The 21,005-nt window shown below is 46.7% G+C and overlaps 1 protein-coding gene across 2 annotated transcripts; it reads right to left on the reverse strand.

The window, feature by feature from the left end:
- Positions 1 to 1,608: 1,608 nt before the first annotated feature.
- LOC118777695 (ras-related protein Rab-14-like) lies at positions 1,609 to 17,308 on the reverse strand. Of its 2 annotated transcripts, none has more exons than XM_036528804.1 (8): positions 17,188 to 17,308; positions 9,064 to 9,122; positions 8,191 to 8,244; positions 5,417 to 5,594; positions 3,956 to 4,022; positions 2,675 to 2,762; positions 1,965 to 1,995; positions 1,609 to 1,833 (listed from the first exon to the last, which is right to left on the reverse strand). In XM_036528804.1, exons 2-8 carry the CDS (start codon positions 9,113 to 9,115, stop codon positions 1,656 to 1,658), a joined length of 648 nt encoding a protein of 215 aa, XP_036384697.1. In that variant the 5' UTR covers positions 9,116 to 9,122; positions 17,188 to 17,308; the 3' UTR covers positions 1,609 to 1,655. The 2 variants fall into 2 exon arrangements, with proteins under 2 accessions (XP_036384697.1, XP_036384698.1); XM_036528805.1 differs by lacking the exon at positions 17,188 to 17,308 and adding an exon at positions 16,883 to 17,044.
- Between the last annotated feature and the right edge of the window lie 3,697 nt (positions 17,309 to 21,005).

The following is a 21,005-nucleotide window of genomic DNA, read 5'->3' on the forward strand; positions in this document are numbered from 1 at the left end:
CTAAATATATTTAGCAATATGTACAAGCTGCTGAACTGAATGATCTCCTTTATGGTACATGAATCTTATCGTCACATCGATGTCCTAACAAACACGTCATCAGTGGTTTGTTTGGTGGGATATATTTTATGATGTTAATATACAAGCCTATGAAACAGCAGCCTTGCAATTTACAGCTTCAGATGTGCGACACACTTGCCTTTAAACATGACCCAAGCTAACACCGCCCCCTTTTTATAAACAGGTCTTTCAAGAAAAATATATAGGAATAATGTAAAACAATACGTTTATTTAACAGAAAAAGTGTCCAACATCAGTATGTAGAGCAAGCAGCAAAGAGAGATTAAACAGTTATAGTAATAATATTAATAATAATTATTATAACAACAGTAAGGCAACAAACGACGACAAAAATGTTGCTGGAAAGGACAAATATTGATATGGTCAGGTATTTTTCTGTGGGGGGGGGGGGGGGGATTATCATGAGGGAGTACCTTTAAAAGACAGGAAAGGGGTGTGTCTTATTTCCTTCAAAGCGTCAACCTCCTGTAACCACCCCCGACCCCATCCCACTCTCACACACACACACACACACACACACACACACACACACACACACACACACACACAGGGCGATGAGGGAAAATGTGAAATGCCTGCCTGCTCTTCCTCTTCCTCATCGCTATCCTTCTCCTCCTCAGCAGGGGCAAACAAACCACAGACGAGAGCGACTGTCATTTACAGGGGTTTTCAGCTGTCTCCATCTGCCACACTAGTGGCGCCACCTTGTGGCTGAACCCCACAGTGCAAAGAGAAAAGGCGCTCAGCCTCATCGTGTTGTCACGGATACCAGGCTGTGGGGCACGCCAGCTGACCTGTGAGCGGAGCGGATGTCCGGGTGTGTGTGGCAGCCGTGAGGTGGACCGCACACACTCCGGAAGGGAGATGGCACCAGCGCACACACTCTCACACTCACACACACACACTTCTGACTGATGCCACTGCCTGACACAGGACAAGGGGCGTGGCTGCGTTATATATATTTCATCATTTCCTGCTCTCTAAGAGTTCCCTCTATATCGTACAGTATAGCAAAGGAGAACCATTTACATTTCAGTTTAATTTAAAGTTAAAATAATCCTAAGTGACACCATGCAGGGGTGATGGAGAGAGAAAGAGAGTGCATTTGAACTGTGTGTCATCTGTCTACTCAACTGGGTTGCTTTTCAAATTTCATGGATGAACTTGATATATAGATATATAATAACTACAAAGTAAAAATAAAAAGCCTTCCTTTTTGTTGTTGAATGTTTCAGTTGCTCGGTTATACTTAATTGGAACCCAGATCCCACAGAGATGAGTGGTACTGAACAGTACAGTGCAGGGGGTGTGTCCGGGGGGTGTGATGGGTGGGGCTAGAGTGGGTGGGTGGAGTCGGGAGAGTTGATGGACAGCCGGACAGGAGAGGAGGATTGTGTGAGAGGGGAAGGGGAGGGTGACTGACAGAGGGAGAGAGAAGTGGAGGATGGAGAGCCGAGCCCGCCCCTTGTCCCCCCCACCCCCCACGCCCCACGCTGCCCTGCGGGGTGGGGCGGGCGGGGCCCCTGGGCGGAGGGGGGCGGGGTCAGAGTGGGAGGGGAGGTGGGAGGTGGTCATTAGCAGCCACACCCTTCCCTCTGGGGCTGTGGTTCACTGGTTAGCCGGCCTCCCTGGGGGGCCGAGGGCTTATGCTGCACCCCCGACTCGGCGGCATTCAGATCCAGGCTGCCGTCCTGGATGTTCTGGTAGATCTTCTTCGCCGCCTCCAGGAAGGCGTCCTCCACGTTCTCCCCCCTGCGGGACGGACAGACAGACGGACGGAGACGGGCGTGAAGAGCAGGGTTACCGCCCTAGGAGTCAAGCCTTTCAAATGCAGCTGTATTTCACAGGTGAACGACCTGCGTTAGGAGAGGAAGAACACTCACGTTTTTGCACTGGCCTCCAGGAACAGCAGGCCTGGAGGAGGGGAAGAGGAAAAACAGGCTGGTGTCAGAAAGCAGGTGCAGGCTGCAGAACACTACAATACCCCCACCCCTGAGAGCTGCAGGCCTCCCTCCTCTACACCCTGTACACCGTCTGCACCCTTCGATCCCCCCCCCAGTGGCAAAAAACAGTTGTGTCCGCTAAACTGGGGGTCTTATTAGCAGGCTCCTCCTACCTCTTAAACAGTTTGTACAGGTTATTAGTGACATGACCATTGTAAGGAATACAGACTATATAATTTGCTCAATCTCCCTAAATGTTCAAGTTAAACTGGTTTGCAGACAATGGAACCTGGTGTCTCAGGAGGGCACATTGACAGTCTGCAGGGGTTTCTGTATAAAGGAAACCATCTGGTCTATGCTTTGGTATAACAGTCACCCCTGCTGTAGTATTAGGAGAGTAATTAGTTTTATCCACCTCTTTGTGTTTATGCTGTGGCTGGACCATCATGGCGAGTACAGTGGAGTACAGAGACACTCACTCTATAACATTTCTCCGTATTCGCCCTGCCTTGTGGTACCTGGTGTACCTGTACATCGTGATCATCATTTACTCTCCTCAATAAAGCACGCTTGATTGGAACCTGTCTGAATCTCTCACAGTGGCAACTCCTACACCATCTGCAGCGATCGCTCTCCGGCGGAGCTCTTACCGTTCTCCTCGGCAAACTGCTTGGCCTCCTCGTAAGTCACGTCCCGCTGCGCCTCCAGGTCTGCTTTGTTACCTATGAGGATGATCACCTGGAGAGAGAGCCGACCTGCGTCAGGTAACCAACCACCCAGGAAACACACGTGCTGTTCTGAGGTCAGTGTGGACACTCTTGACTGACACCTTCATTTGCACTAACGCACCTGCACAAACACAGGTGTCTGCAGCACTGTATTCTGACCTGCTGAAGGACATATCCCTCTCTCATCCAAACCCTACCTACCCCATGGATTCAGACTGAGTAACCCCAGGCCGTCAGCCTCTCCATCTCCCCCCTGTGAGGTTTAGACCTGCATCCACCGGCCTGCCAGCCTCTCCCTGGACGGCCTCCCGGCCCACTGTCCTCCTGCTCTCAGACACACAGCCGGGACGGGAGCCACACATTCTCCCTCCACTCCTCACTCCCACCATACGGCTCCCACTCTCACTCTGTTGCAGACAGCTGCTCCTCCATTCAACAGACCCAACCACCAGCACCGACTGGCTGGGTGGCTGCATTACCCACAAGAGAGGAGCAGATCCTAACATATTTAGACAGCAGACTTTTCTAGAACAAGGAAGGCGTATCAGAGCAGGATGTCCCAAATATTTTATTTACTTCCCCTGAACTGAATGGATAAAACATCATATGAATTTTAGTGTGAATTATAGCAGCACAGTTGGTGCTTGCAGATGTATAACCTACAATAAATTCCAGTGCAGATTTTCTATCACTCTGATTTTACATCAGGGATCCAGCAGAACAAGCTCAAGGCAGGAGTCTACGCCAGCTTCTTGTTCTGGGTCCATGCAACACCCCCCTGAGGTGCTCACTGCCACCCCAAAGTGACAGAGGTCCAGCTGGGATCCAATTCCAGTCCCACGCCATGGCTAAGAGACATGAATCTGAATCAGAGGCTCAGAATCTGAACTGAGGCTGACGGCTGTACCTCCTGACCCACACTGAGAGTGGCTGTGGTCAAACCCTGTGTGGTCAGTACTCAGTGTTGGGGTTGTTCCTGGCTGTGCTATGTGACCCATACTGAGAGAGTGGTTGCAGCTGAACCGTGTGTGGTCAGTACTCAGTGTTGGGGCTGTTTCTGGCTGTGCTACCTGACCCATACTGAGAGAGCGGTTGCAGCTGAACCGTGTGTGGTCAGTACTCAGTTTTGGGGCTGGTGCCTGCTGTGCTATGTGACCCACACTGAGAGCGGTTACGATCGAGCCGCGTGCGGTTGGTACTCACAGTGTTGGGGTTGGTGAGGTTTCGGGCGTCGGTCAGCCAGCTGCTGAGGTGGTTGTACGTGCTTCTCCTGTGGAACACATGAAGAGAGGGGAGGGGCTTATTACTATGACAACAGGCCAGGCCAATCCACACCCCGCTTCCATGATGGACAGAGGATAACAATGAATAAAAATGGCTAATTTGCTGCATGAGGGGTGGGGCTATCCTTTACATGAATAAACAGTTCATTTAAGTCCCACACTGTTGTCTGTACTATAGACAATCATTTTCATTATCTGCATTCAGTGGCAATGAATGAATTCTCGAGGAGTAAGAGGAAAGAAAAGTAGTAATTTAAAACTCAAGCACATTATTCAGAATTTACAGCGGTCAGAGCAGTTAAAGGGAATGGATCCCCAGGTGCTACAGGAACAGTCTGTTTTACCTCACTGACCTTCTCCGTTCAGTCATCCTGTTACTGAGCAGGCTAACAGGTATCAGGTTTACAGGAAAAAAAAAAGATTAACCTCTCTACCTTAAACAACCTCTCTACTATAAACCTGTTCAACATTACTACTTACAGAATGCATACATTCATTCATAAAACGCACACACTCATTCCATAAAAACCCCTCAGTGTCTGACACATCGTCATGAATTGGTGCACAGCCCTCGGTGCGACAGCAATGGTACGATCCAGATGGTGTTCGGCCACCTGGTCTGGAAGCTGTTTTACACACAGCACTCGGCTACATCACGGTAATCACCATCAGCGGGTTTGCGGAGGGGGGGTAACATGGGGTGTGACAGAAATCCAACAGTCTGTTTCTGTGAGGCGCAGGAAAGGTGTTCGCAGAGGGAGGGGGCAGGTGGAGGGAGGGCGGAGGCAGAGAGGAACAGGCCATGTTTGTTTTGGAGAGGAGAGCACGGTCTCTTGAGGTCAGGCGAGGAACGGCGAGCTTAAGGCTTCCTCTCGAAACGCCGCGGGGAGGAAATTCGATTGCGTAACTAATCTACGCTCCACTTCCACAGACGTAAGCCCCGCTAATCCACCGGAGCAGAGTCTGCGATTCAATTACCGTTCCAGAGGGAAAAATGGAGGCGCGGCACCGTGTTTGTGTTGTGCTGGGTATTTGTTAGCAAACAAGGCCCAAAGAAGGAGGGTTTTATTCAGGGTTTGAGTGTGCTGCCCATGCTAACGAGTGCCAGAAACAAATTAAAAATACACACTAAAAACTGCTACTAAGCAGCTGCCCAAGAGGACAGAGAATCTAAAACTGCTAGAAAAAGAAAAGAAGGATGCTCCACGTCTCTTTGTCACAATGTCTACCGTAAGCCATTACATGACAACATCAGACCAAATGCATCTCTAAGAACAGTCGTCACAATCCAAGGACAGAACCCTGCCAGCCTACAGCACTCGGCGGTGGGCTATGGTGTGCTGTGAGCGGCACTGTGGGAGGAACGGTGGGCGGGGCCTACCTGGTGATGTCATAGACCATGAGCGCCCCCGCGGCCCCCCTGTAGTAGCTGCGTGTGACGGCCCGGAAGCGCTCCTGTCCCGCCGTGTCCCAGATCTGCAGCTTGATCTTCTGGCTGCTGACCTCGATTATCCTGGTGCCAAACTCCACTCCGATCGTGTGGGGGCAGTCCGCCATGACTGCGGGGGAAAGGCCGCTCTGTCAGCTCAACGGGAACCGAGGCCGTGATGTCGCTCCCAAAAGGGGGCTTTTGTTTTTTTTTACACACCATGATATGGGTATATATCACTGCTGGACTAACCTTCAGCAGCTTCACATAGCAATCACACCTGCAAAATCTAACAGAGGCTCAGCTAATGCAGAATATTCAAACAGTATTTCTTCCACAGTTCCTCACTTCTCTCCCGCCCCTTGATTCGTTCACCAAACTTTTTACAGATTCCGTGGCATCCACCTTTCTCTCCTCTCTGTCACCTTCCCCCGATTCCCTCTGTCGTCTTGCGTGACCAAGTCTTGTCCGTATACTTGGCTTCCCTTAGTTTCTAGGCTGTCTGGTCAGGTTGCACAAATTAACTTGTGGCAGCGCTGGAATAGTGTTACACTCACACTCACAAGCACTGGTCTTGCAGTGCTGTTAGCCTGGTATGACACTATTGGTCATTCAACGTGAATGGATACGCTTCTGTTTTTTTGTGCTGGAAGTCGATCTGGATAAGAGCATGTGCTAAATGAATGTAATATAATGTAATGTAAGTATAACCTCCACACTACATGGGTGACTTAAAAGTTTGGTTAGGAACAAATGACAGTGTTTTCAGCAAATAGTACTCCTTCCATTGGAACTATCCTACAGAAGGGTGGAGGTGAGCAGTCTTAAAAAATCAACAGAGAAGCAGTGTGTCAGAAACCCCCACAGATGAGGATTCAGGAAGGAAGTACTGCAACTGACAGTGTCAGCATATAAAACACAGCACAGACCGTCAACACAGCAGTGAGAGCGTTCTGTTCTCAGATGTCACTCCCGGCTTTGATCACCTCTGTGTGTGTGTGTGTGTGTGTGTGTGTGTGTGTGTGTGTATGTGTGTGTAAGAGAGAGAGAGATCTGAGTTGTCCTCACTGTGCTAGTGAACCTCCTATTCCTCCGATTACTGTATTTAAAGTCCCCTCTCCGGAGTCACGGTTGGGACAGCCATGTCACGGCCACGTGCACCGTTGCTCCAAGGGGGGGCAGGATGAGCATGGGGACGGGACGGGCCACCCCAGAGGGGGCGGCTCCAGCACAAAATCATGATAAATCAGGGGAGGAGCACTGAACAGCTGAGAGGAGCCAGCCACTGTAAAGGTTGTGTTCTGGGTGCTATTCCTTTCACAAGCTTTAGAGAGATAATCAATGAGACCTGTCCATTAGAACCGATCGATACCCACGGTGCCAGGCTATTTTCACCAATACAAAGACAGTTTTCTTCACTTTGAGAGTTCCCAGCCAGCATCCAGTAACCTATCCCCGCTGTAAACAGGAAGCACTCAGCTCCCAACCTGAGACTCTGCAGTAACAAAGCCCCTGTCTGTGCCACGGTTTCTGTGGCCTCTTGTGCTCTGGGCAAACAGAGGCAGAGAGGGCGGGCCTGGTGAATAGTGAGCTCCTCTTGTGCTCTGGGCAAACAGAGGCAGAGGGCAGGCCTGGTGAATAGTGAGCTCCTCTTGTGCTCTGGGCAAACAGAGGCAGAGGGCAGGCCTGGTGAATAGTGAGCTCCTCTTGTGCTCTGGGCAAACAGAGGCAGAGGGCAGGCCTGGTGAATAGTGAGCTCCTCTTGTGCTCTGGGCAAACAGAGGCAGAGGGCGGGCCTGGTGAATAGTGAGCTCCTCTTGTGCTCTGGGCAAACAGAGGCAGAGGGCGGGCCTGGTGAATAGTGAGCTCCTCTTGTGCTCTGGGCAAACAGAGGCAGAGGGCGGGCCTGGTGAATAGTGAGCTCCTCTTGTGCTCTGGGCAAACAGAGGCAGAGGGCGGGCCTGGTGAATAGTGAGCTGTGCATCTATAGTGCCTGCACTCACACAGCGGAGCGCGGAAACCGGCCAGGAGTGACACGCTGCAAGTGAAGAGATGCCCAGAACAGCAGCGGGTCATTCCATCTCAGAAAGAGCGGGCTCCACACCCCACCATCTCAGAGCTTCCTGTCATTCTATCACCCCTGACGAGACGTGTCCCAGCTGTTTTTTTTTGTGTAGTTGTTGGACAGACAAAAGTAAATATATTTTGAACAAGTCAGACATCTTGGGTTTCTGATGTAACTTGTAAAAATTAATTATTTACGAACCGTCATTTAAGAACTGTGTTCGGATTTGCCTTGGTTCTAGTAATATAACAATATGCGATAATGGTCTGTAATGTAACATTTAAGGGCTCAATGAATCCAAATCAATAACAAAAAGCTAGTTTTATGCCTCTAAGCCCTGTAATTTTAACATTATTTAAAACAAATTACTTTATCCAGGCAATCAATAAACATTTCCATAAAAAAAAGTTTCATCACCGTGTACCGTCTGATACGTCTGATCAGAGTTCTGACACAGCTGGCATCAGAACCTCTACTCCCTAGATCATCTGACATGGAATGACTTAGTGGCTGATTGGCTCAGTGCTGATTCAGCCAGAGCCCACTCCACCTCAGACAGCTTTACGCCCACAGACTGACCCCAAACACTGAGAAAAATGGGCAACATTTTGTAATGCGCTCGTCAGATGCTTCCATCACATGGGCAGACGGCTGTACTTACATTTCTTTTCTGTGAACTGATGGAGCAAACAGGACTTCCCCACCCCCATGTCCCCTGTGGAGCGGCAGAGAGAGAGGAGACGTTAGTCGCAGTGTAATCATAGGTACATTGAATTTAAAACACAGTCAGGGGAGACGGTGGGGGTCATCTGCAGCGGGGTAATTAGGAGGAGCCCTGCGATTCCACTCGACTCCACTGAAAGGCACTTTGATTGCATGCTGAAGGCAGGCACGCTAAAACTGCTCTGGCGTTGCTGTGTCACTGCGGGTCTCTGCAACACTCTGCAGACACGGCTGGGACAGTAAAATGAAATCTAGATGCATCTTTTATTAAAAATGTATGGGCTGCAGTCTGCAGCTGGCCACCAGACCACGGCTTCACTCGGCTCCCCCACACCACCAGCATCACCCCTGCAGCAGAGAGAATGCCGTCTGGGAGCTATGACATCACAGAGTTACAACAGAACACTGCCACTGGGAACGGTGTTCTGGAACATGGTGCATGGACCGCTGAACAAGGAGGAAAGACCGCAGCTCCGAACAGCATCACCGCGAAGGCTGCGGCAGTTATTTACCCATAATTACACTGTTCTCAGCACGGTGTTCAATACCACACTGACTGCACAGGAATGCTGAATTTTTACTCACTGGATTATCTGCACAAATCAGCAGACATACAGTGACTAAGTGCCACGGTCTGTATGTGTGAGGAGTGCTGTGTCTGACACCAGTGTCAGTGTTATTTACAAGTCTCCTAAAAGCACTTTCCAATGACAGGAGACACCAGGGACAGCACCCATCCATCCTGGCTCAGTAGAAAGTCGGGAGGTGACTGGCACACATCTGTGGATGAGGTCTCATCTTTCACACTTACCAATGATGATGTATTTGAAGATGTAGGAATAGTTGTATGGAGCGGTGGCCATTTTGGCTCTGAAAGAAAACAGATGCAAAAACAGCCATTAGACAATAATGCAGCTGCCGTAAATCTGAGCGAAGACAGGCCGATTCCCAGTGTCTCTGCATTCAAATGTTAACACCCCTGTGGTGGGCGAGTACGCAGGACTTCAAATCACAAAACCTAACTGTATGAAGAATGACTTCAGGTAACCGCACACCTGGGCACTCCCTTTGAGTCACACCTTTCCTGAACCAGCGCGGTGGATGTACACCTGTGATTCAGGGCCTCTGCGATGAGTGAACCTCGTAGCTCATTTACATGACAGAACATGCTGATTAATAACAGGCTTCTTCCTCCAGCTGGGTTTCTCTCTCTGCTGCCTTCCTCAGTACCTGCATCACCTCACACGTAATATCAACAGGAATGAGCTCAGTGCCGGGAAGAAATGGACTATGAGAGCAGCTAAACCGGTTTACCATGCTGGTGATGTGTTATGGAGGAACACACCACTGCAAATGATAACACACTGTTTGAAAACAGCCACTACAGCTGAGCAGGAGATGGTGGGCCACGACTCTAATTAGAGACAGCTGAGGAACTATCAATTATTCAAACATAATTCTATTCATCTCTTCAATTACTTAAATCACGTAAGTGTACATAATTAAGAACACATTAAATATATAAATACGGTAAATATAAAACTTAAAGCACGGTGGGGTTAGACATTTTTGCTTTGGCACAGCCAGCCTGAGATGAGATTGATTTCGAGTGAGTCGGTGTGATTTCTCAGGACTGATCTGACAGGCTGAACTTCAGGGACAGGAACCGACACTGACTGCGGTTTGGACGTTAAAGGAAGCGAGATCCAACAGGAGGGAATTTTACACAAACAAAAAACAGAGATTAAAACAAGGAAGTGACCGGGGAGGAGTCGACCAGAGATATCTCCGCTGCTGAGCCAGGCAGTAAAGAGCTGCAGCAGAGGGCGTGGCAGAAGGCGTGGCACAGGGAGGGTCTGCAGGGGGCGTGGCTGCAGGTGCTGATGGGAAACTCAGGTGAGAGGCAGAGGTAGAGACGAGCCACGTTTCCCTAGGAAAAGCAGACGCTGTTCCACCGCTTCAGAAAGCGCCATGAGGAAGCCAGAGAGATCAGGTGACCACAGACCCCTGGACGCCCTCAGAGCAAACCAGCCCTTATTGCACTCCCATGACAACGGTAAAAGGATTTAAACGCCACTGTGACTTTCTGACCCCTGCTGTTACACAGACTGCACAACGGCTTTCAAACGACATCCTCCACAAAGACCGGGAAAAATAAGCAACAACAAACATCTCAGCACAATACATGCGCAGTAAAAACGATACGGGAAACAAGTGTGGGCAAAGCAGGATCCTATCTGCTAGAGATGTGGCCTTAAATTAATTTCATATCTGAATATTCTGCAGCTCCCAAGACCCGATATTTAAATTATAGATCCAATATGCCAATAATAGTTTGGGTTCCCTTCCACCCAAAACACTGTATGAAACTCCAGCTCTGTGTTCATAATACCTCACTGCAAAGAGATCTGTGTTCACTCACCAACATTCACTCAGAGGGAATTAATCATACTGATTAGTTAACTGGTTGTTTGTGTGGCTTAAGGGTTCTCTTTCACATATACTGCTGGGCAAATCATAATGAATGCCAATCAAAGTCATCAAATGCTTGTCTCATGGTCAAACACGAACAACTAAATGTTCTTGGATTTAAACGAATTGAGTAGCCTTGTCGTAACTACATAAAATGCAATGGTTTTGCATGTTGACTTAAACACGTTAACTACAGCAACATCTCACACACACTCAGCCTTTCTGTCCCTTTCACGCTCGGAGTTTGGAGATGATGTCAAGCATTAGGCTGCTATCAAGCACACAGGGCCTGGGCTGAGTCATTCCAATTTTATTTCAACTTTACAAAGCTAAATTTCCCAGCCTCTGTCTGACTGAACCATTCGCAGTCAAGAGCACACGTCCAAGATCATTTGCAGAAATTATACACTTCAAATGAACAGAGCCGACTGCACTGAAAATCCCAGTAATGACCTATACTTAAGGCCTGTGACAGACTACAGAGTTTCCTAAAGCCGTATTCACAAAGCCTGCTGGCTCACGAGGAGAGTGTTGAAATTTCACAGAGGGCCGCTACCCAAAGGCGGAGGACACGTTTAAAGCTCTCTGAATGACCATACTTTTTAAGAGCCAGCGGAAAATCTGCTTAAACCCTGACCTCTGGACACACGCACAGTGCTTCACACAGTTGTTTGGTGATTATGCTTATTCCTGACTTGTAAAAAACTAAACAAAACCAATGAAATGGCTTGTGAAAACACTCATTGAGAAAATATTCAGGGCGCAAAACTGACAGTCAAAAATACAGGCAGACATTATGATAAATCTTTTACTTCCATGCGCACGCGCACAGGCACACACACACACACACACACATAAATCATCATGTTTGCCTAACGGGAGCCATTCATCTTCACTGTGCACACACAGCGATATCAGCTCTTCCGTTCCAAACTCTGGAAGCAGTAAATCTGTAGGCACATAGGTGGGAATGCTCTGGAGGGACCTCAGGGGGAGACAGGCTGGGTACCACCACAGTCACAAACATTTTCTTTATTTTATTTATTAAACTTATTTATATCAGGGACTATGTAGAAAATACATTAAACCTCAAAAAGAGGAAAGATGCTGTGTACCAGATTTAGCTGCTAGCTAATTTCCATCTGCAGTCCCTGGGCAGGTGAAGGAAACAATAAAACAAAACAAAATATAACATCACCACCACAAACAGGCCAACATCCTATTCATACCCACGCAGACACACACACACACACACACACACACAGACACAGACACAGACACAGACACAGACACAGACACAGACACAGACACAGACACAGACACACAGACAACAACACACTTCATAGGAATAAACACATGACATCACACCAGCGTTATAGGAGCACCTGTCACCCGTGCAGTGCTGGTAACACAGTGCCACCTCATTACACTGCTCATCCTGTTGAGTCAAAACCGGGCTGCAATCACGTGTCTTTATTTTCCAGGGTCGCCAGTGTCAGACACCCCCAGGCTGGCAGCTATTAACCAACAAACACAGTTACTGTACAACGCGGGAGCGCCGGTCAGCGTTTACCTGAGCGTTACTTATTACTCAGATGAACAGAGAGTGTTTCAGTCTGAAGCCCGAGGATCTACTGAAGAACGTCTGACATGCAGACAAAGGATAACGGACAAAGCGCTGGGCTCTGAACGTGAGGGTTGCCAGACTGAATCCCGGAGGGGATAAAGACATATTAGTATAAACGCGTTTCCATGGACGCAAGATGTACTACTGCATTCTAGGTCATGATGAACAGGGGAAGGTGATAAGCAAATAAGTCATGTAAAAACTGACATAACAGGAGGAGCACCTCACAGGCGGACATTCAGTCGCTCACTCCAGGCACTCACATAAACTGCACTGCCCAGCATAACCAGTCTGTCTGATTAAGATCGTCCTCGGGACCTCACCTGGAACGAGCTAGAAAGCACGGGGGATCAGGTGCCTTCCAAAGGTCTATCCAGTGATGCTAATCTCATCTCTACGGGCGCACGCTTTCAGACAGCAAAAGCTGAACTGAGAAGAGAGAGCAATAATTCAAACCAAGGCTAAGAGAGGAAAAACACTGTGATGAGAGAGACATAGACAGAAATCAGACAATGGGGAGATGTGGGGGCAGAGTGTCTTCATGTCAGAATAAAAGTCCGGCTCAGCAGGTGGATGAATGCAAGTCTGCGTGAGAGAGGAGGAGAAATAAGAAGGCTGAGGAGAAGATAAAGGGAGAAAGGAGTATTGAGGCAGGGCAGAAGGAGATACAGGAGAGGACGGTGGCAGTACAGCTGGGTAATTGGGGGGGGGGGTTACTTCCCCAAGCTAATGGTTCTCAAAACCAGTGCAGTGTCTCTTCACAGTACAGTGGCTAAACTGCCAAAAAATGCCGAAAAGGAGAGAAGGGGAGCAAGCATAAGAGTCACTGCTTGAGCTCCAGTCATTTTGTTTTAACGAGGCTTTCATTAAAGAATAGGGTGTAATCATAATAAATCAAATAGGCTCAAAAACAAAAGAAGGACACACACACACAATATACAGACTCTTAGATGAAGGTCTGAGAAGCCAATGTCTCTACAGTAAAATACAAAATCACCTTAATATCTAGGTGTCTGGTCCTCTCTCTTTTTTGGCATAAAGCATGGCTGCTCTGAGCACCTACCTGTTTTCCAGTGCTTTGTCTGTCTGATGGCTGTGATAATCACATTCATCCAACACGCAGAACGATTTTCAACAGAAACAGAAGGTGCCTTTCATTTCCAACAACAGCAGAGCACGGTTCTGTTGTCGGCTGCAGAATAATATCACTTCAGACCGTCTGCATGTTGCTGACTACCATTTCTCATTATTATTTCAGAACGGTTTTCGCTGCAGTTTGGCTCCGTTCGAGCCCCTGTCAACACCGGGCAGCAGTGTGGTGTACTGGTAAGGAGCAGGACTGGTAACCAAAAGCCTGCTGGTTCAATTCCCAACAGAGGCACTGCTGTTGTACCCATGGGTTCAAGGTACTGAACCCACAAAGGCATCACAAAATATCTAGCTGTAAATGGATAAAACTATGTCCTACGTAAGTCGCTCTGGATAAGAGCATCTGCTAAATGAGGATAATGTAACGTAATATAACACTGCATCTGGGTGATTTTGAGTACCCTCCTAACATCGCTCCACATAACCTCCTGGTTTCCCTCCCTTTACCTGTACCACTGAACTCTGTCTGAAGCCGTCAGATTAAGCCATGCCATCCTGCTCTGAAGTCCACAGCGTTAATCATCCCATCGATGAAAACGCCGCCTATAGGACTCCCACACACTGGTCAGCGAGTCGAGACTCACAGAAGTAAACGAGAGAAGGGGAAAAAAGAAGGAAACAAAAAAATGAGACACAGACACACACTCCCTGAGAACGCCCAGCCAGACGCAGAACGGAGCGTGCGGAGCTTCACCGCTCACCGCCACACGCAGCGGGGCGTCACACGGCGAGAGAGAGAGCGGAAGGACTGCCACGTTTTTGTTTGCCGAGGCCTCTTCCACATTTCGCACCCCCCTCCCGGGAACCCCGCGGGGTTATTAGAGTGGGAGTCAGGCCCGACTGCCACGCATCCTGTCAGGACCGCCAAAGAGGCCGCGGCGAAGCGGAACTGTGCTCTCCGTCCGCACACCGCCGCCGCTGCTGCTGCTACCGCGGTTCCCGTTTGACACCAGCCAGCGAATGTCACAGCGTGGCTTGACCTGGCTTTAACCGCCCTGCTAACCCTGCGGTGACGCGCTCACGAGCCCTCTGCCCGACCCCCTGCCTTCATCCCGTTCACCGGTCAGTGTGAACGACCCCCCTCCACCCGGCCGCTTCTGAAACGCTGCCATGCGTGCACAAAGACCAAAATAAAACAAACAAAGGAAAAAACAGGAGGGCATGTCCTCCTGTCTAAACTGTCTACCCACAGACTTAAAGTCCCTTTGGCTGTAACCCCCCCCACCCCCCCCCCCCCCCCCACCCCACCAAAAAAAAAAAAACAACTTCCTCCTTCCTGAAAAGGTCAATAAGGATGAGAGCATGTGACTGTCCAGTTATTTCAGGGAGACACACACACACACAAATTGATAAGACCACACCACTCTGTACCCTCACCTTCCTGTTATTGCAAGCACTGTATATATACACACTATAAAAGGGGGAAAGAGACAGAGACTGTAGGCTTGCACTTATTCTGATCCAAGGAAACATCCATCCAGTATGACCTTCTGAAAAGACTACATTCAGTTTCTCTGCCTAATCTTCAGAGAAAGACTTCGAGCAATGAGTTTTTTCAGATATCTAGAGTTTACAGCTTACTGTAAACCATTACCATTTACAAAGCCTTCATTCTTAATCTTAATATTATGATGAAATAACATCTTAAGCATCTGAATGTTTATAACTTTCTCAGTTGAAACGGTCATCACTGATCCATTTAGTCGCTTTACAGTCATGACAACCTCAATAAGGATCTCGCAAAAACTGATTACATTTTAGAGGACTTGTTTTATATGAAGACAGACCATAATCTGAGAGATGTATACCGTGAAGCTATTAAGAGGACATGTCACGCAGCCAACTGTAGATTTTTTTTTATCTGCTACATATTACTTTAGAGAAACAGATTTCTGTCATTACTGTAACGGAACGTCACATATCCTCACGGCTTTTTAAACAGAGCGCCGCTTTAACTCAGTGATTCAGATTCACTTATTTTTAGCCTAATTACTGGGATGGTCCAGTGAGCCGGTTTGTATACAAATATATCAGTGAATAAACTCAACAAAAAAAAATCAAGCCCGCGGAAGGTTGAGGGTCTAAGGCGAGACAGAATTGCTGAATTTGAATTCGTTTGAAAAAAAATCTGTCACTCTTAAAAACTGGCAAACGTTTACACCAGGCAGAGTCGACTGTAGCCTCCATTCTTACCACACCAAAGCCTGAAAACGCATCACGTTTATTCGCGCATTATGCAGTGCCAGGGTTGATCGGGCCGAGGCCTTGCTTGCTGTGTCATCTGAGATAACGACCGCCTCAAATTAACCAACCTGTGCCATCGAGTTACCAAGCTAACCACACAGGCCTCGGCAGGCAGGGAAGGCCGGCGGTAGACGATGATCCGCAGTTGGAGCGGGATCTAGGGAACTAATGAAGCGTGAAAAAAAACACGTAAACAACAAGCTAGCAATAGGGTTCCACGACGATAGCTGCATGCTATGAAAATGTAGCTGGCCAGCTAGCTTAGTGGACTTTAACTTAAAACAGCGATCACCCTAATGCTAGTTATGCAATACATCTAGCTAGCAACTTGCATGAAACGGCAAAATGACACTCTCAAACAGGAACGGTTCAAGTGACAAGTACAAGAGAGTACACTCTGGTAGATGAACAGTAGTTACCTGCCTACCGAAAGGCCAGCAATCCTTATTAAGAAAACAATACAGGCTAGCTGGTCGAGACAGGAGGGTGGCTACCTGGACTTTCTGCGAGGCAGTCCTCGATGTCACAGATTAATCGGGGCAACGGAGACTTCCATTGCGAAAACAGTAAAACTAGCTAATCTCATCAAAGGCTACGGCCTAGCCCTCCAGGATATCCATTACTCTGTCACAGAGTAGCTTTCCAGCTAACTGGGTAGCTACACCGGCTCTCAACGAATGCTAGCGGGGTAGCTAGCTAATGCCAACTGTCAGGCGGCTCCTTAGAAAAATGCAAACAATGTGTCAACCAACATGCTGTGTAACAATATACTCTGGCTACATAGTAATAGCGCTAGTAACATTTAAAGATCGGATCCCTTTGTAGTCCCCGCTGTGGCGATTGTCTCGTAACTAAGCATTGTACCCTGACTACAAACAAAAAAAATCAAAAGCAGCTGGCTGTTTGCGCTCTTCCGGATAGCTGGCTTGGTGTCCAGCTGAAAGCTAACCGTCCTGGCTATCTAGCTAACTACCGTAGATGTCCTTTTCGCAAAACACGGGTTTATCAACCTGCTCGAAAAAAAAAGAAAGTAAACACACAACGCAGGATAGGTAGCAAATTCCCCATCAATTACACCCGATAACCGGCTGACAAAATCAATAATTAGAAGCAAGATAGCTAACGATAGTTAGCCTACCTATTAAGCCAAGGTTTATAATTAAAGATTGTGATTCGGGTGTTGTCACTCCTCCTCCTCCGTGCTTTTCTCGACAATGCCAGTGGATGAGTAGCTAGCCAGCTAATTTTCTACCAGATCAGAAAGTCTAGGTAGCTACATACCAATCATGAGGCTACCAACCCAACGTTAGCCTTCTACAAGTTAGCTCGCTAGCTAGCTATCTACATGATAACAGCCAACGTCAGCTGATCATCTGCGTGCGGACAGTTCTCCTTCGCTCACAAGCACTTTAAAACGGCTATAAGCGTTTCATCCTTGCTTACCGTTGCGATCAGAGTATTTTAGGTTTTCTATTTATTATCCCCCGACTCTGAAGGGATCTGCAGGTTATCCTGGGTTGAAGGGACTGCCTATCCAAGATGGCGGCCTGCGATACACAGGGTTTCCTCTGTCGTATACAATGGGTTTATGGGACAAAGGGCAAACGCTTGCCGAATATACCGCAAATTCATTCAATCCAGATTTGCGCATACAGATACGAGACGATCAACACCGATCCAGATTAAAACAATAGTATTGTAGGCTATATGAAAATTGTCAAACATACATTGTATTGACGTACAACCAAGAAGTTACACAAAGTTACTCAACACATTTGTCGATATATCAGGTAATTAAAATCCAATCATGCGTCGAACGGTTTGCCTTTAAAGCAGACAAACATAATAATAATAATAATAATAATAATAATAATAATAATAATAATAATAACTTTCCTGTATCTGTTCGGTTTGATTCACTCCCTCTTTGAGATCATATCATCCAAATGACAGAAGCAGATAAAAAAATAACGTTATGCTATATAAGAACAGTTATTGCGATGTGGACCAGACGCATAAGAACATTAACTGGCAGCACACTAATTCACAGATTATATCAAGGTTTTTAAAAATGTTTTTTGTGTCAGGTTTACCTAAAAATGTGCGCTATAAATTCTATCATCCAACAGTTATTAAAGTAAGAAGCGATGTCTGCAGCAGAGGCCTGTGTCAAGAAAATACACACTTTCTTTAAACGTGCGTAGACTTAAATAATTACAGTTTGTGTGGTGCTTTTTCAAACTCAGAATTCAATTCTCTTGACTCATTGAAACCCTCACTATGGTTTAAATCGCATACATGCTACTATTTTACGCTAAAACGCACAGGTAAAAACACCAGTAGCCTACGTAAAGATTGCATGTTATATACCAACACAACCGCATTCGTGGTCTGTTTTGAAAGTCCCAGTGAATGGCGCCAGAGGGCGACATAAAACAAGTTTTAGACTGGAAGAGCAATCGCCAGTATTGGCTCTGATTCTCTGCATGTGAAATATGCCAAGACCGTTAAAACAGGGTCTTTCTTTCTTACTTGTCTTCTTCCTTGCTTTCTATCACACAAATTAAACACTGCAACCAATACCAAACGTCACAACATTAGCTATAGTTAGTTACTATAGCCATAGGCTACTATATCCAACTTACAGTAGATCGGTTTGCATAAGCCTGGGATATTTTTTTCTTTATGAGGCTAGGAAGCTAAGGCAATCTGTGATAACCAATCTATTTAAAATCACAGACAGTCATGCAGACTACACTATGTCCTGTCTCATTCACCAGCTACCATCTAAGCCTTCTAGCCTTGATATAAACTAACCTGCAATCCAGCTAAAACACAACACTCTCACAATGTAGCAGAGAGGTCGTGGCCCGATGTGGCATCGTAAATTGCGAAAACACCGCAAGAAGACTGCTGTTGTGCAGGTGGCCTGAGAGCAACATTATGGCAGTGCTGATGTAATGTGGTTTTGAAGCGTAAAGCTAAGGATAAACGCCCTCGATGGTGAGTCAAAAAAAAAAAAAAAACACTGCTGGCCGGTCTTTACTTTAATTTGATTGGTCATTCCCAGTTCAGCACGCAGAATTGGTGTCGGCAGGCAGTGAATGCATTTATCAAAGATTGCCAGCAGATTGACTGGCTGTACCGTTGACGCATCTCCAGCCACGACTGGGTGCGTATGTCCCTCGCCTAATGTGTAGGTTTTGTGACCACCTTCCCCAAGGGTTGCAGCAAATTTCTGGTTTGTTCCTAGGCACTTGGATCAACACTTCAGCAATTCATTGATATTTATGGTGTCAGATCAGCCCTTTGAATGACCTCTTTAGGTGAATCTGTATAGCTAACAAACTCACAAGACAACAATAAACAAGCCACATTTTTCTGAACATGACAAATTAAGTTCACTGGCTAAAAAGCTGATGTTGATTAACTAGCTAGCTACCTAGCTAGTTGCAGAGTCATTAAATTGGCAACATTTTGTCATTTACGTTTTCTCCTGATGGTATCACTCAGAATGTAACATTTACTCTGACACAGAACATCCTACTACTTGAAATGTATTGCCATGTGATGTCCAGATTGTTTTTGATAAAGATTGTATTGAATTGGCAGTTCAATCAAAGTAAATCATCAAATTGGTTGGTGGGTATTGAACTACATCAATCTAATCTGAAATACACACTCATTATAGATGTACTAGAGTCAAGTATTACAGCCTTTACACTATTGGTGATACTATGGTGTATCAATGTTCTGAAAAACAGTCTTGCATGCAGACATAAAATTTGTCTAATACAAACTTTCATATGCTAGCATAACTTGCTGTTGTTCATGTGTGAACATTTGGAAATCATGAACTGAGTACTCAATTTCTCAGAAATACGTACTGTGTTCATTGGTGTGTTGATGTTGATGGGGATACTGTGCTGTAGGAGATACCATGTGTTGGATGAGACTTTACTCCAAGGTCCAGACTCACTGTGGTCATTACAGCCCCTGTAACACTTATTGCAGAGTAAGGGTTCATCAGTATCCTGGCAAACCTCCCAGCCTTTCCCAGCCATTTCCCAGCAAAACAGAACAAATCAATTCCTCCCTCTCCACCTTTGTGGATCCATGAATTATTATTATTATTATATTACAAATGGAGCAGACCTGCCCGTTCAGCAAAAGAAAAGCTTGTTAATTAAGATTTGAGAGTATTGTGGCTTCTGTGACAGGACCTCTGACACTAGCGATCCGTTCAGGCTTTGGGTGGGTAGACAACAGACTTATTTCACTGCTTTTTACTTATTTGGCCTTATTATGGGGCTGATTAGGAGATTTACAGAGCTTCAGAGGATATGAGGGAAAGTGAGTGGGGTGGCAGTGTAGCATAGTGGTTGGGAGCGGGGCTTGTAACCGAAAGGTTGCTGGTTCGACTCCCCTCTTGGGAACTGCTAAAGAACCCTTGGGCTCTGGTTAAGAGTGTCTGCTAAATGACAACAATGCAATGTAATATTATTACTAATAATAAGAATATTAAAGGTGCCAAGTGTTAATACATTTGAATTCACAAATGCATTAACGTGGAATATGAGCACGTTCAGACGAGCATCATCACATTCTAACATCACTGCCACAAACTAGCGGATGTGCGGCTTGATAAACCTTAAGGAACTAAAAATTTTGGCCAACTTGTTAATGGCGATGCCTACCGTAATTTACCGTCAAGTTACGCAGCATCCTCTGAATGTTGTATATGTCGACGTTGCGCATTTCTCGTTTGATATGTAATTTAATCTGTTCAGTCTCCCAAAGATTTTAGCAACAGCGCACCGCTGTTCCCTCTTTTGCTCGAAGACGCGCTTAATTGAATTGGTTTGGGACGCATATCTTCATGGCTTGCAGTACATATACGTTTCATCTCCATTTCTCGTATTTGTATATTCACAAATAGGCCACCCCCTTTCCGAACACTTTCGTCAAAATGTTAAACTTGAAAATTAATTCTGTATCACTGCGATAAGATTCGTGGTTTCAAGAACTCCACAACTGACGCATGTAATAAGTGTTGTAACAGCTTAGCACTGGCGGTGTCTTCTAAGATCATGTTTAAAAATGATGCAAAACAACTCTTTTATAACAAGGCGGTCAGTGGAGAGGATTAACCAAGCGGGCCATTGCAGCCGGAAGTGTCCAAGACAACGATAACATCATTGAATACAACGCTTATACCTACGTTATTACCAGACGATCAGGAAACTGATCGTTTGGTAATA

This window comes from Megalops cyprinoides, chromosome 5 (genome assembly GCF_013368585.1).
Source record: "Megalops cyprinoides isolate fMegCyp1 chromosome 5, fMegCyp1.pri, whole genome shotgun sequence".
Lineage (NCBI taxonomy): Eukaryota > Metazoa > Chordata > Actinopteri > Elopiformes > Megalopidae > Megalops > Megalops cyprinoides.